Source organism: Camelina sativa, chromosome 5 (assembly GCF_000633955.1).
Source record: "Camelina sativa cultivar DH55 chromosome 5, Cs, whole genome shotgun sequence".
Taxonomy (NCBI): domain Eukaryota; kingdom Viridiplantae; phylum Streptophyta; class Magnoliopsida; order Brassicales; family Brassicaceae; genus Camelina; species Camelina sativa.
The window spans coordinates 11,791,641-11,803,608 of record NC_025689.1 but is presented as its reverse complement, the minus strand read 5'-3'; the positions used below and the strand labels follow the sequence as shown (position 1 = coordinate 11,803,608).

The following is an 11,968-nucleotide window of genomic DNA, read 5'->3' as shown; positions in this document are numbered from 1 at the left end:
TTGCAATTGAGTTTATTTATTATTTTTTTTCTTAATTGTTTCCACTATACTTTTTTGAATAGAAATTGATTCAAGTGCATACACGTCTTCCTCTACTGATAACCAAGTTTCCACAAGTGTCAATGTCAGAGCTCTCGGGTTTGTGCTTATTGGAAATATTGTTTGTTCAAATTTTCCTTTTCTCTCTTCTTCTATATTTAGCTTTGTTCTCTACTATTCACATTCTTCGATCGTATATGCTTTTCAGTGATCAACTTATATATGCATGTGAAATTGCTCGTGTTCTCTTCAAAGTCTTGGAGCTTCTTTCGAAAGATGTACCACTGACTTTTGGGGTAAATTATCTGATTAACTAATTGTATCTTGGGAGGAAATAGTATAGTGTAGCTTGAGTTAATATATTACCAAAAATAAAATTTTATCTTATTCTCGTTTTTAATTATTTATTTTCGTTTGTTGTAGAGTCTGGAAGCCTACACTGAAGTCAAACAACTAGCCAAAATCTTTAGGCTTTACAACATTATTCCCCAATTTGATAATAATGAAAATCATTCTATAAGGAGACTACCTGAGGTTACTTTCAGAGATTATTTATTTTATTTTCCGGTGTGACTTTTTGTTTACATATAGTGTTTGAGTTTAACAAAAAAAAAATTATTTGCCTGCTAATGTTTTGCAGTTGCAAACTGCTATAAATGCACTTAATCACCACCCGTGGTCGGCGCCAACTCACGAAAATAAACGGGATGAAGAAATAATCTTAGGGATGTTAGAACAGGTTGATAATCCGAGCGCATCTGGATCTCACGAAAGACCTGCCTGCCAAGAGTCCGAACCCGCGATACCAGAAATGGAGACCGCGGATAAGCCTGCTCAGCTCAGCATACAAGTACCCGAATTATTGATATTTCTTTTTTCAGTACATGTTCTTATTTTCTTAGTATTGTTCGTAGTATTTATTATAAATTTATGTGCTGAACCTAATAACCAAAACGGTGCTGTTTAACTATGTAAACCTGTGGTCTGATTGTAATTGTATAGTCAAATGATTTCGCAAGACGACATTTAGATATAATGTACGTAGTTTACATTTAGTCAGTGTATCAGTATTTGGTAATTTACATGAGAATATCTAACTATCATGTAGTTTTATTGAAAACATAACTAGCGACATGCATTAGAAGTCAGTGGTCTGATGAGAGCAGTTCACTTTTCAATCTCAAATTTCCCACCCATGAAAAAAAACCAGAAAATAAAATAAAAGAAGCAAGTAATAACTCAGACCACTTTTGTGTGGTGTCAAGCGTGGCTAGCAACAAGAAAAAAAATCAAGATTTGGTGGAGGCTAACGTTGGTGCTATATATGGTAGATGAGCTCGAACAGATGAACGATGGCACCCAGGACCATCCACCAATAAATTCTCAAATCAAAACATGATAAGAACAAGAACACACAAAATTTCTTTAGGCAAACTTCAACCATGCTTTTTGTTTTATTTTGTATCCCCTATATATTAATAGAGAAGCATTCTTAAGAAAATACTGATGTGTTGTCGCTAGAGAGCTCGAGACACCAATAAAATTATTGTCCTCATTTTATGGATACTAGATGAGCACCCGCGCTACGCTGCAGGTTTTTTCTATTCGTATTTTATAGTATGATAGTATATAGAGGTGACTTCAACCTATGCTCAAATGCACAATTCGCTTGAGTTATTATAAACCTTTACATTTAGCATCATGTAAGAATTTAGAACTACAACCGTGCGCTTTTATATTTTATTATTAGCATTGTTTAAGTTTTCTTCTTGTACTTCTATTTTTCAATATTTTAGATAGATAAGAAAAAAACCTTGAAATAATAGATTCATCTTCTTTTCTGAGAACTCCATCTACTCTTTGATCCTAAATAGAATCTAGTTTATTTTCAATGGGAAGAGGATCTCAACAACATTTTGTTATTTAGGATTGTTGCAACATCCATCAGTGTATTTTGTTATTTAGAGACTGCTACTGCTTGTTAGTGGGTTTGCCTTTAACCCAAGTACCGAACACGATTGACATAGTGCTGAAAACACTACAAACTCAAAAAGAAAACTTTTAGCATATATATGATGAAGCATCGCATAAGATAAAATTTACTCTTTAGGATATTGTACGTAGAATATTTACTGGATATTTATTTACCCTAACTAATTTAGTTTTGAATGCATTTTGCAGTAGTTGTGCTCATGATTTGTATTGAACAGCCATCCACAACAATGTCAAGAAATCCCCTTGGGAATTATTCGCCCATAAACCTACAATAAATTCTAAACTGTTAGGATGTGTACATACTATTTTTGTTTGGTTTCTTTCGTTTGATGCCTTGGATATAAAACCTTACCAGTGAAAAAACATTTTCAGTAAGTTTTTCAAACTGCCATAACAAAGATAAAGTTAAAAAGTCTTTAATATTTTACCCGTTAAATGAAAGATGATTTTATTGAATCCAAAATCATTTTTTTTTTTTCTGAATAAAATGTGAGACTGTATTCAAAAGGAAAAATGACCTTTTACATTTCTTTTGGCAGAGCTAATAACAGAGTATTGCTTTTAAATGCTGATAAAACTTTTGGACTTTTTAATGGTGGAAAAAAAAACTTTAGGACGAGACAAAGTTTAGAGGTTGAGTCGTTAGACACGAGTTGCAAGCCAAGCTTGTAGACCTTTCTCAAAGACACGAGTTGCAAGCCAAGCTTGTTTATAAAACCTTAAAAATTACAAATCGGTTCTACATAATTGAGAACCATCTCTGAGGATTTTATCTTGACAATATGCATTTGGCAGATCAAAGGCTTTTACATCTCCATGGATAATGAGTTTCACAATCATTGTGCTACCATCTTAATTAAGACCCTGCAGGAATAAGCTGACTCTTCCACCTACGAAAAAAAAATAAAAACAACATTCCTACTCTACACCCGGTTAAATCTTAGTTTCGTTAATGAATATTGCCTATAAGAACATTGAAAAAGAGACATTGAGAACATATAAGAGCAAAGATCTTTCTGTAGTGAGGGTATCCTTGAACAGTCTCTTAGCCAGCCTTGCTCAGTTTTCCTATGTCTCAAAGATAAAGTGTTTCTAGAAGAACCATCGACTCAACTCATCAGCTTCGTCAACTTCTTAGCAGTTTTAGTTTTTCCTCTCCTCACCTTCTAATAAAATACATCCTTCATCGATCCCACTGTAATCATTCCCTACGGCTTCTTGTTTGGATATCCCATGAGTCTGAATCATCAATGCGTACAATACCTTAGTGATCTTTATCTAGGTTTCAATGTCATATTGCGCGGCCGCCAAAGACTTTGGCGGAGAGTGGCTTCTGTTTGCCCTAGGAGTCTTCATGAAACAAACATATTAATTAGTCTAGATGCAGATTGCAGAAGATAGAGAAGATGAAACTGAAGAGAGACAACTGAGTGAATTCTGAGAGTCTGACCATCTTCTTCCAGAGGTGTAGGTAACAGAGAAAACATCAATATATCCTGGTATTACAATAATGATCTTCTTCAATTCTGATTTTTATTATTAGAGCAGTTACACTATCTTCTAAAACGTAAGAGAAGCCCAAAAGATTAGGATATTTTTTGCTTACAGGTGGCACATTCTCCTTTGCTGATGTGTCCATTTTATGGAGAGAGTTGACCTCTTTTCATATATATGAGTTTTAGTTTTTCCTCTCCTCATCTTCTAATAAAATACATCCTTCATCGATCCCACTGTAATCATTCCCTGCGGCTTCTTGTTTGGATATCCCATGAGTCTGAATCATCAATGCGTACAATACCTTAGTGATCTTTATCTAGGTTTCAATGTCATATTGCGCGGCCGCCAAAGACTTTGGCAGAGAGTGGCTTCTGTTTGCCCTAGAAGTCTTCATGAAACAAACATATTAATTAGTCTAGATGCAGATTGCAGAAGATAGAGAAGATGAAACTGAAGAGAGACAACTGAGTGAATTCTGAGAGTCTGACCATCTTCTTCCAGACGTGTAGGTAACGGAAAAAACATCAATATATCTTGGTATTACAATAATGATCTTCTTCAATTCTGATTTTTATTATTAGAGCAGTTTCACTATCTTCTAAAACGTAAGAGAAGCCCAAAAGATTAGGATATTTTTTGCTTACAGGTAGCACATTCTCCTTTGCTGATGTGTCCATTTTATGAAGAGAGTTGACCTCTTTTCATATATATGAGTTTTAGTTTTTCCTCTCCTCATCTTCTAATAAAATACATCCTTCATCGATCCCACTGTAATCATTCCCTGCGGTTTCTTGTTTGGATATCCCATGAGTCTGAATCATCAATGTGTACAATACCTTAGTGATCTTTATCTAGGTTTCAATGTCATATTGCGCGGCCGCCAAAGACTTTGGCGGAGAGTGGCTTCTGTTTGCCCTAGGAGTCTTCATGAAACAAACATATTAATTAGTCTAGATGCAGATTGCAGAAGATAGAGAAGATGAAACTGAAGAGAGACAACTGAGTGAATTCTGAGAGTCTGACCATCTTCTTCCAGAGGTGTAGGTAACAGAGAAAACATCAATATATCCTGGTATTACAATAATGATCTTCTTCAATTCTGATTTTTATTATTAGAGCAGTTACACTATCTTCTAAAACGTAAGAGAAGCCCAAAAGATTAGGATATTTTTTGCTTACAGGTGGCACATTCTCCTTTGCTGATGTGTCCATTTTATGGAGAGAGTTGACCTCTTTTCATATATATGAGTTTTAGTTTTTCCTCTCCTCATCTTCTAATAAAATACATCCTTCATCGATCCCACTGTAATCATTCCCTGCGGCTTCTTGTTTGGATATCCCATGAGTCTGAATCATCAATGCGTACAATACCTTAGTGATCTTTATCTAGGTTTCAATGTCATATTGCGCGGCCGCCAAAGACTTTGGCGGAGAGTGGCTTCTGTTTGCCCTAGGAGTCTTCATGAAACAAACATATTAATTAGTCTAGATGCAGATTGCAGAAGATAGAGAAGATGAAACTGAAGAGAGACAACTGAGTGAATTCTGAGAGTCTGACCATCTTCTTCCAGAGGTGTAGGTAACAGAGAAAACATCAATATATCCTGGTATTACAATAATGATCTTCTTCAATTCTGATTTTTATTATTAGAGCAGTTACACTATCTTCTAAAACGTAAGAGAAGCCCAAAAGATTAGGATATTTTTTGCTTACAGGTGGCACATTCTCCTTTGCTGATGTGTCCATTTTATGGAGAGAGTTGACCTCTTTTCATATATATGAGTTTTAGTTTTTCCTCTCCTCATCTTCTAATAAAATACATCCTTCATCGATCCCACTGTAATCATTCCCTGCGGCTTCTTGTTTGGATATCCCATGAGTCTGAATCATCAATGCGTACAATACCTTAGTGATCTTTATCTAGGTTTCAATGTCATATTGCGCGGCCGCCAAAGACTTTGGCGGAGAGTGGCTTCTGTTTGCCCTAGGAGTCTTCATGAAACAAACATATTAATTAGTCTAGATGCAGATTGCAGAAGATAGAGAAGATGAAACTGAAGAGAGACAACTGAGTGAATTCTGAGAGTCTGACCATCTTCTTCCAGAGGTGTAGGTAACAGAGAAAACATCAATATATCCTGGTATTACAATAATGATCTTCTTCAATTCTGATTTTTATTATTAGAGCAGTTACACTATCTTCTAAAACGTAAGAGAAGCCCAAAAGATTAGGATATTTTTTGCTTACAGGTGGCACATTCTCCTTTGCTGATGTGTCCATTTTATGGAGAGAGTTGACCTCTTTTCATATATATGAGTTTTAGTTTTTCCTCTCCTCATCTTCTAATAAAATACATCCTTCATCGATCCCACTGTAATCATTCCCTGCGGCTTCTTGTTTGGATATCCCATGAGTCTGAATCATCAATGCGTACAATACCTTAGTGATCTTTATCTAGGTTTCAATGTCATATTGCGCGGCCGCCAAAGACTTTGGCGGAGAGTGGCTTCTGTTTGCCCTAGGAGTCTTCATGAAACAAACATATTAATTAGTCTAGATGCAGATTGCAGAAGATAGAGAAGATGAAACTGAAGAGAGACAACTGAGTGAATTCTGAGAGTCTGACCATCTTCTTCCAGAGGTGTAGGTAACGGAGAAAACATCAATATATCATGGTATTACAATAATGATTTTCTTCAATTCTGATTTTTATTATTAGAGCAGTTACACTATCTTCTAACACAAGAGAAGCCCAAAAGATTAGGATATTTTTTGCTTACAGGTGGCACATTCTCCTTTGCTGATGTGTCCATTTTATGGAGAGAGTTGACCTCTTTTCATATATATGATTTACACATAATTGCTATTGAATATTAAGGAATATTTCTTTTCAATTAATTAAAAAATCATACATTTCAATTTTAAAATATATTTTAATCATTTTATAACATATTTAATTATTATAACATTATTAGATCTAAAACATTTTTGAAACCCGAATTTATTCACCTATTAAAAAACTGATTACTATTCACATATTTAAATTTTCAAAAATAAAATTATCACAATAATCATTATTATAGACAATTGACTTATTTAATACCATTGGTATAATATCTTACGGGTGAAACATATTTTTATACAAAAAAACAAAAAAAACAATCTTGCATAGATTGAAGAAAGAGCGGATTATATATTTAGTTGATACATAGTAGTTTGATCTAAACATATTCTCACGGGTTATATATTTTTTTTTTACACAAACAAATTTTACATTCTCAAAAATAACTTTACTCAAATAACTTTACTCTTAACACTAATTTTATCTGCATAGATTTATCCGCACATAGTGCGGGTTGTTACCTAGTTAAATATATATAGGGAACTTGGAACTACAATTTGTTACCTTCCTGTAAGCATATTGCATAAAAGAAAATAATGGAAACGTGATATACTGTGATCTTTGAAAGGATATGAACCAGGGCACGCCTATTTTTATTTGGTGCAACAAAAAGAAAAAGAAAAGAAAAGAAAAGAAGGTAGAATTCTTCAACACATAGGGTTTGGTAAAGTCTAACCAATTGATATCTCATCAAACACCTTCTCCACTTCACATGTTAGATGCGATAACTGAAGCAGGCAAGTTGTTCCTCTTCCTCCATTCTCTCAAAATACTGATCTACCATTCTATCCTTTATGTCCTCTAGTCGCCTTGGCTCCCACTATAGTTTCAGTAATACAACATTATAACAACAATAATATGACATATTAAAAAATATACCAAATGGAGAGATTTATTAATTAAACCTTTGGGTTCTTATCTTTGTCTACCAGTATGGCTCTGCACCCCTACATAAAGAAGACACGTTGTATTTACGCCTACGGAAGGACAATATGAGGATATGAAGATATATACAATCGGAAAAGCCGACAAAACCTCCACCGAGTCTTTGCTTAAATCTCCCTTCAACAAATGACACACCATTCTATACTCAAGGATAAGACACTGCCCCACACCTTGCAATCGTCCTTCTCTTATCTGAAATTTGTACACACAGTCAGCTCTTTCATACGACTGTTTAATTTGTTACACATTCTAGAAACTAACCGATCTAAGAGAGATTTTAAGGCATGATGGTGAAGCTTTCTCCAATGCTCTTGAATGGTAGCTAATTTCCAATCATCTGGTTCCTGAGTGACCTCTCTCTCCTATATAACCAACATATATGATGGTAAAGTGCACAATGATTTTCCGGAATAATAGCCAAAGGTAACTCATGATCGCAATTCGCAAGCCAACATATCCTATATACTAATGAATAAATTACAAGTGCAGATATAATTTTCCTCGACTGTTCTCTTCGAGAAGCACCTATCAATAACATCTAACCTGCGTAAACAAAACTTTTTGAAGATGACACCAATACAAGGTTAAAATTTTAAAACCATGTAAACTGTAAAGTAACAGAGAAAATAGATGTTGTTGCGCATGACCTAGAATGCTTGCAAAGTTGACATGACAAAATATATTCGGCAAAATTATGTACACTAGCCTGTGGTAAGCACTCTGCGGTCTCAGGTGCGGATACTGAGTATATGCATAGAGAATTGTTGAGGCGAAGGTTTGATCACTTGAATCAACTTTGCAAAGGTCTGCTTCTAATGCAGTCAAACTCTGTGAAAAAGGAGTAATTTCTTAGTTTATTCCTCTGATACCCATTCATGTGGCAGACTGGCAGTTCAACTAAAACCCACAAAATTTTACATCAGACAACTTTTTTTTTTTCTAATTAAAGGGTTTTAACATCACAACTTTTGTTGTCAGGCCATTAGTTTTAAAAACAAAAAAGCACAAAGGCATCTTGTTTTGAGCGTCTTTGATGTCAATCTGTAAAAAGACATATTATGTAAGAAAAAAAATACAATAAATGACTAATTACTTGTTTTTTTGAAAATGTATACTCCATCCGTTCTAGTTTAACTGTCGTTTAAGGTTTTACACAAATTAAGGAAACTATTAAATTTTATGTTTTGCCCTTCATTAATATATTTTATAATTTTTTCATTGGTTGAAACTTTAAAACAGTAGGGATAAGATTGGAATATTCATCAAACATCTGCATTGAAAATCTAAAACGACAACTAATATGAAACAAAAATTAAATCCTAGAACGACAGCTAAATTAGAACGGAGGGAGTATTTAAATATATCAATCAAAAGGGAATCAATGATTCCGAATCATACAATAAATTACAAATTCGAAAAAGAAAAGGATTACAATGATTTTTTTACTAAGGCAAAACAATTTTTTTTATAGCAAATGAATTACAAAAAACAAAGAAACTAAAAAGATTAAGATAACGTTTTAAGTAAAAAAGCGTTGTGCTTTAAAAATTCATATTATTCGTTTTTTTTTTTTCACAAATGTAATATATATTGATTAAAAAAGATCATTACATAGAGAGTTGCTCAGCCATGGTGGCTTCAAAACAGAGTCAGTGTAATATTGAGAATTTATACATCCATTTTTAGCTAAGACATGTGCCACCCTATTAAAACAGAGTCAGTGTAATATTGAGAATTTATAATATTGAGAATTTATATATGTTCTTATATTTGCCCTATTTTGGAAAACCAAGCTCTTATGTCATGTAGAAGATTTGTTAAGGAGACATCCATAGTATAACCATTTACAATTTTAACGAACCATTCATATTATTCGTTATTCTTGTATTTATTTTTTTGTTTTGAAATATAAGAACATATTACATGACTTTATACTTTTTAAATTACTCTAAGCCTTTAAACGGCATTACATGCCGACAATGGAGAATACGCAAGTCTTACGACGTATGTAAGAAAAGGGAGTTCATACCGTTGAAGGCACAAAATGAGTTGCAAGACCACATGCAAGCATTTCGGCCTTCGGCGCCATCTAACTTAGCTCCGGTGAAGCCAACATATTCTCCTGGATAAAGGAGAAGACATGAAAGATGAGAGAGCTAGATAGGCTCGGATGTTGTGGACATGGAAAAACAAAATGACTTGGTACCAAAAAATCCGGGGAGCCTTGACAAGAAATAGGAGGCTCCTACATCTGGAAAGTGCCCCAGAGCTTTCTCAGGCATTGCAAAAACTTGGGGAAACTCAAAAGATATGAGCATATTTCAGAGCAATCATCCATGGACATGTATATAAGAAAAGAATACCGTATTCTCAGTTGCAATACGAAAACGACCATGGATAGAGAGACCAGCTCCACCTCCCATGACAATACCATTCAAAATTGAAACCTATAATTTCAAAAAAGAAGTATGGAAAACAAATAATGTGGTGATTATGTAATATGAATAACTCACTAAAACGACAGTTTATATGATGAGACCGTAGACCTGAGGTTTTCTATGCGTGGCCAAAACATAGTCAAGCGTGTATTTATTTTTGAAGTATTCGGCACCGAGACTCCATTTGCCTAGTCCACAAAAATAGAGAAGAGAAAAAGTAAGCAAAAGGAAAAGGAAAATGGTCATGGGAGGGAAATATATTGATATACCTTGAAGGACATCACGAACAACAAGTGGAACGTCGCCACCAGCACAAAAGGCTCTTCCCTGACCCTTGAGGATGACAAGTTTCACACTAGGATCTTCCTCATATGCAAGGAACAGTTGCAACAACCGCGAGATCTAGAGAAGATTGCGTTCAAGAGAATATGTAACAAGAGCACGAAAGCGAGGAAGAAACAACAAGGGAAGGAATCAATACCATGTTAGAGGACAGAACATTCAGCTGCTTGGGTCTGTTTAATGTCAAGATTCTAACGTTTGCTTTCTCTTCCACCAGAACCTATGATCAAACTGATTAGAAAGAGAGAAGAAATGGCCGTCGGCGATTCACAGTAAAGAAGAGTAAACATACATGAGAGTGAGAGGCCATCTCGACTGAGACCATTTTTGACTATAAATTAATATTAGTATCATCTAATTTACGTGATAAATCATATATATATATATATATATATATATCTTAACTCCTAAATTTTTTTAGGTATAAATAGTATTATCTGTACAACACCGTTTTCGAAAACAATCAATTCATAGGTTAGGTGTGTACATAGAATAGAAGCCAAAATACTAATGAACATAAGTTTGGTACTTTGGTAATCTTGCTCACAAAATTTCAGGTCGGATTAAAGTCATAGCAAAAGAATAAAATAAGAGATGTAAAAAAATGAGAAATTGAGAGGACACAAAATATTTTAACACGACTTAGCCAACATGGTGGAAACAAGTATAAAGGAAGACTCAAATGATCGTTAAATTAAGACTCAAATGAAAAAGTTGACAGATAGAAAACAAAGACTGGAAAAATCCGTGTTTTGCTGAGTAGATTTTTTGTCGTATATATAAAAAATAGTAATTTGTCACGAGGGCGACTCATTAGAAAACTATATATTCATCTGTTTACAAGAAAATATTTAAATATACTAATTTCTCATGTGCTGAAACATAAACTATTACATACGAATTAATGAACACAAAAAAAAAAAATTAAAATTATCGAAACCAAAGAAACAAAAAAATATTTCTCCCTTGATTCCATCGCTGCTCTGTTATATATATGTATAGGAGTATACAACGGAGAAGAAACAAGAGGAAAAGAAGACGATAGCATTAGAGATGGACTCTCAGTCTCCGGTATGTTTTTCTCTTTCTTTATATTTATTTACTGTGAATCGACGGCTATGATTCTTATTGTAAAACCAAACGTTCTGAGCCGAATCTTGTACATCACAATCCCATGGACCGGGGATAAGAGTGAAGTTTTAGTTATGCGATCGCTCTAAATTAAATCAATTTGTTCACAGATTTTGGTGGAAGAGAAATCGAGTGCTAGAATCTTGACACTAAACAGACCCAAGCAGCTGAATGTTCTGTCCTTCAATATGGTATTGAATCTTTCCCTTGATATTCAGCTGTTTCGTTGTGTCTAGTGATGTTAATTCGGGTGGACCCTGCCCATTTAAACCCAACCCGATTAAACTCTGCCCATTTAGAAGATATAATTTTTAAACCCATTTAAATTCTACCCTTTTTGAACCCTGCCCATTTAAAATTGTTGATACCCGTTTAGCCCGTTTAATTTTTTTTTTTTGTCAGCAAATATTTATTTATTTTAATTAATTGTAAAAATCAAAAGCTTTCCATCGACTTCTTTCTTGTTCTCCTCTCTCACCCAGTTACCACCATTATCTAACTCACCTCTGCCCTCAATCTCTGTCCATATCCTTGCGACAGTTATCATCTCCTATACCGGCTACTGATTCCCGATGAGACAAATCCCAATTTTATGGGTTATCTTTTAAACTCTAAAAAATCAGAAGTATCTTGATACAGCCATTTCAAATGGCTAGATATTTTGCAGAGTTATCACG

At 34.3% G+C, this 11,968-nt stretch overlaps 2 protein-coding genes and 1 pseudogene across 2 annotated transcripts in view; 2 read left to right on the top strand and 1 right to left on the bottom strand.

Annotated features, from left to right (window-relative positions):
* Window positions 94–1,016, top strand: LOC104786588. Its single transcript, XM_019245522.1, has 3 exons — window positions 94–335; window positions 463–573; window positions 680–1,016. The coding sequence occupies exons 1-3, from the start codon at window positions 123–125 to the stop codon at window positions 1,004–1,006; spliced, it is 651 nt and encodes a 216-aa protein (XP_019101067.1). The 5' UTR covers window positions 94–122; the 3' UTR covers window positions 1,007–1,016.
* On the bottom strand, window positions 7,026–10,553 carry LOC104789166 (annotated as a pseudogene).
* Window positions 11,078–11,968, top strand: part of LOC104786587 (probable 3-hydroxyisobutyryl-CoA hydrolase 3) — an 8,440-nt gene continuing 7,549 nt past the window's right edge. The window contains exons 1-2 of the mRNA XM_010512019.2: window positions 11,078–11,231; window positions 11,402–11,482. Coding sequence (XP_010510321.1) covers window positions 11,214–11,231; window positions 11,402–11,482 — 99 coding nt within the window. The 5' untranslated portion in view covers window positions 11,078–11,213. The remainder of the gene's footprint in view (window positions 11,232–11,401; window positions 11,483–11,968) is intronic.

Bases quoted from the DNA above. Each gene is read 5' to 3' on its own strand.
- LOC104786588 (XM_019245522.1), top strand. From the start codon at position 123: ATGTCAGAGCTCTCGGGTTTGTGCTTATTGGAAATATTGTTTGTTCAA. The intron at 336-462 runs GTAAATTATCTG...CGTTTGTTGTAG, and splicing joins ATGTACCACTGACTTTTGGG to AGTCTGGAAGCCTACACTGA. The intron at 574-679 runs GTTACTTTCAGA...AATGTTTTGCAG, and splicing joins CTATAAGGAGACTACCTGAG to TTGCAAACTGCTATAAATGC.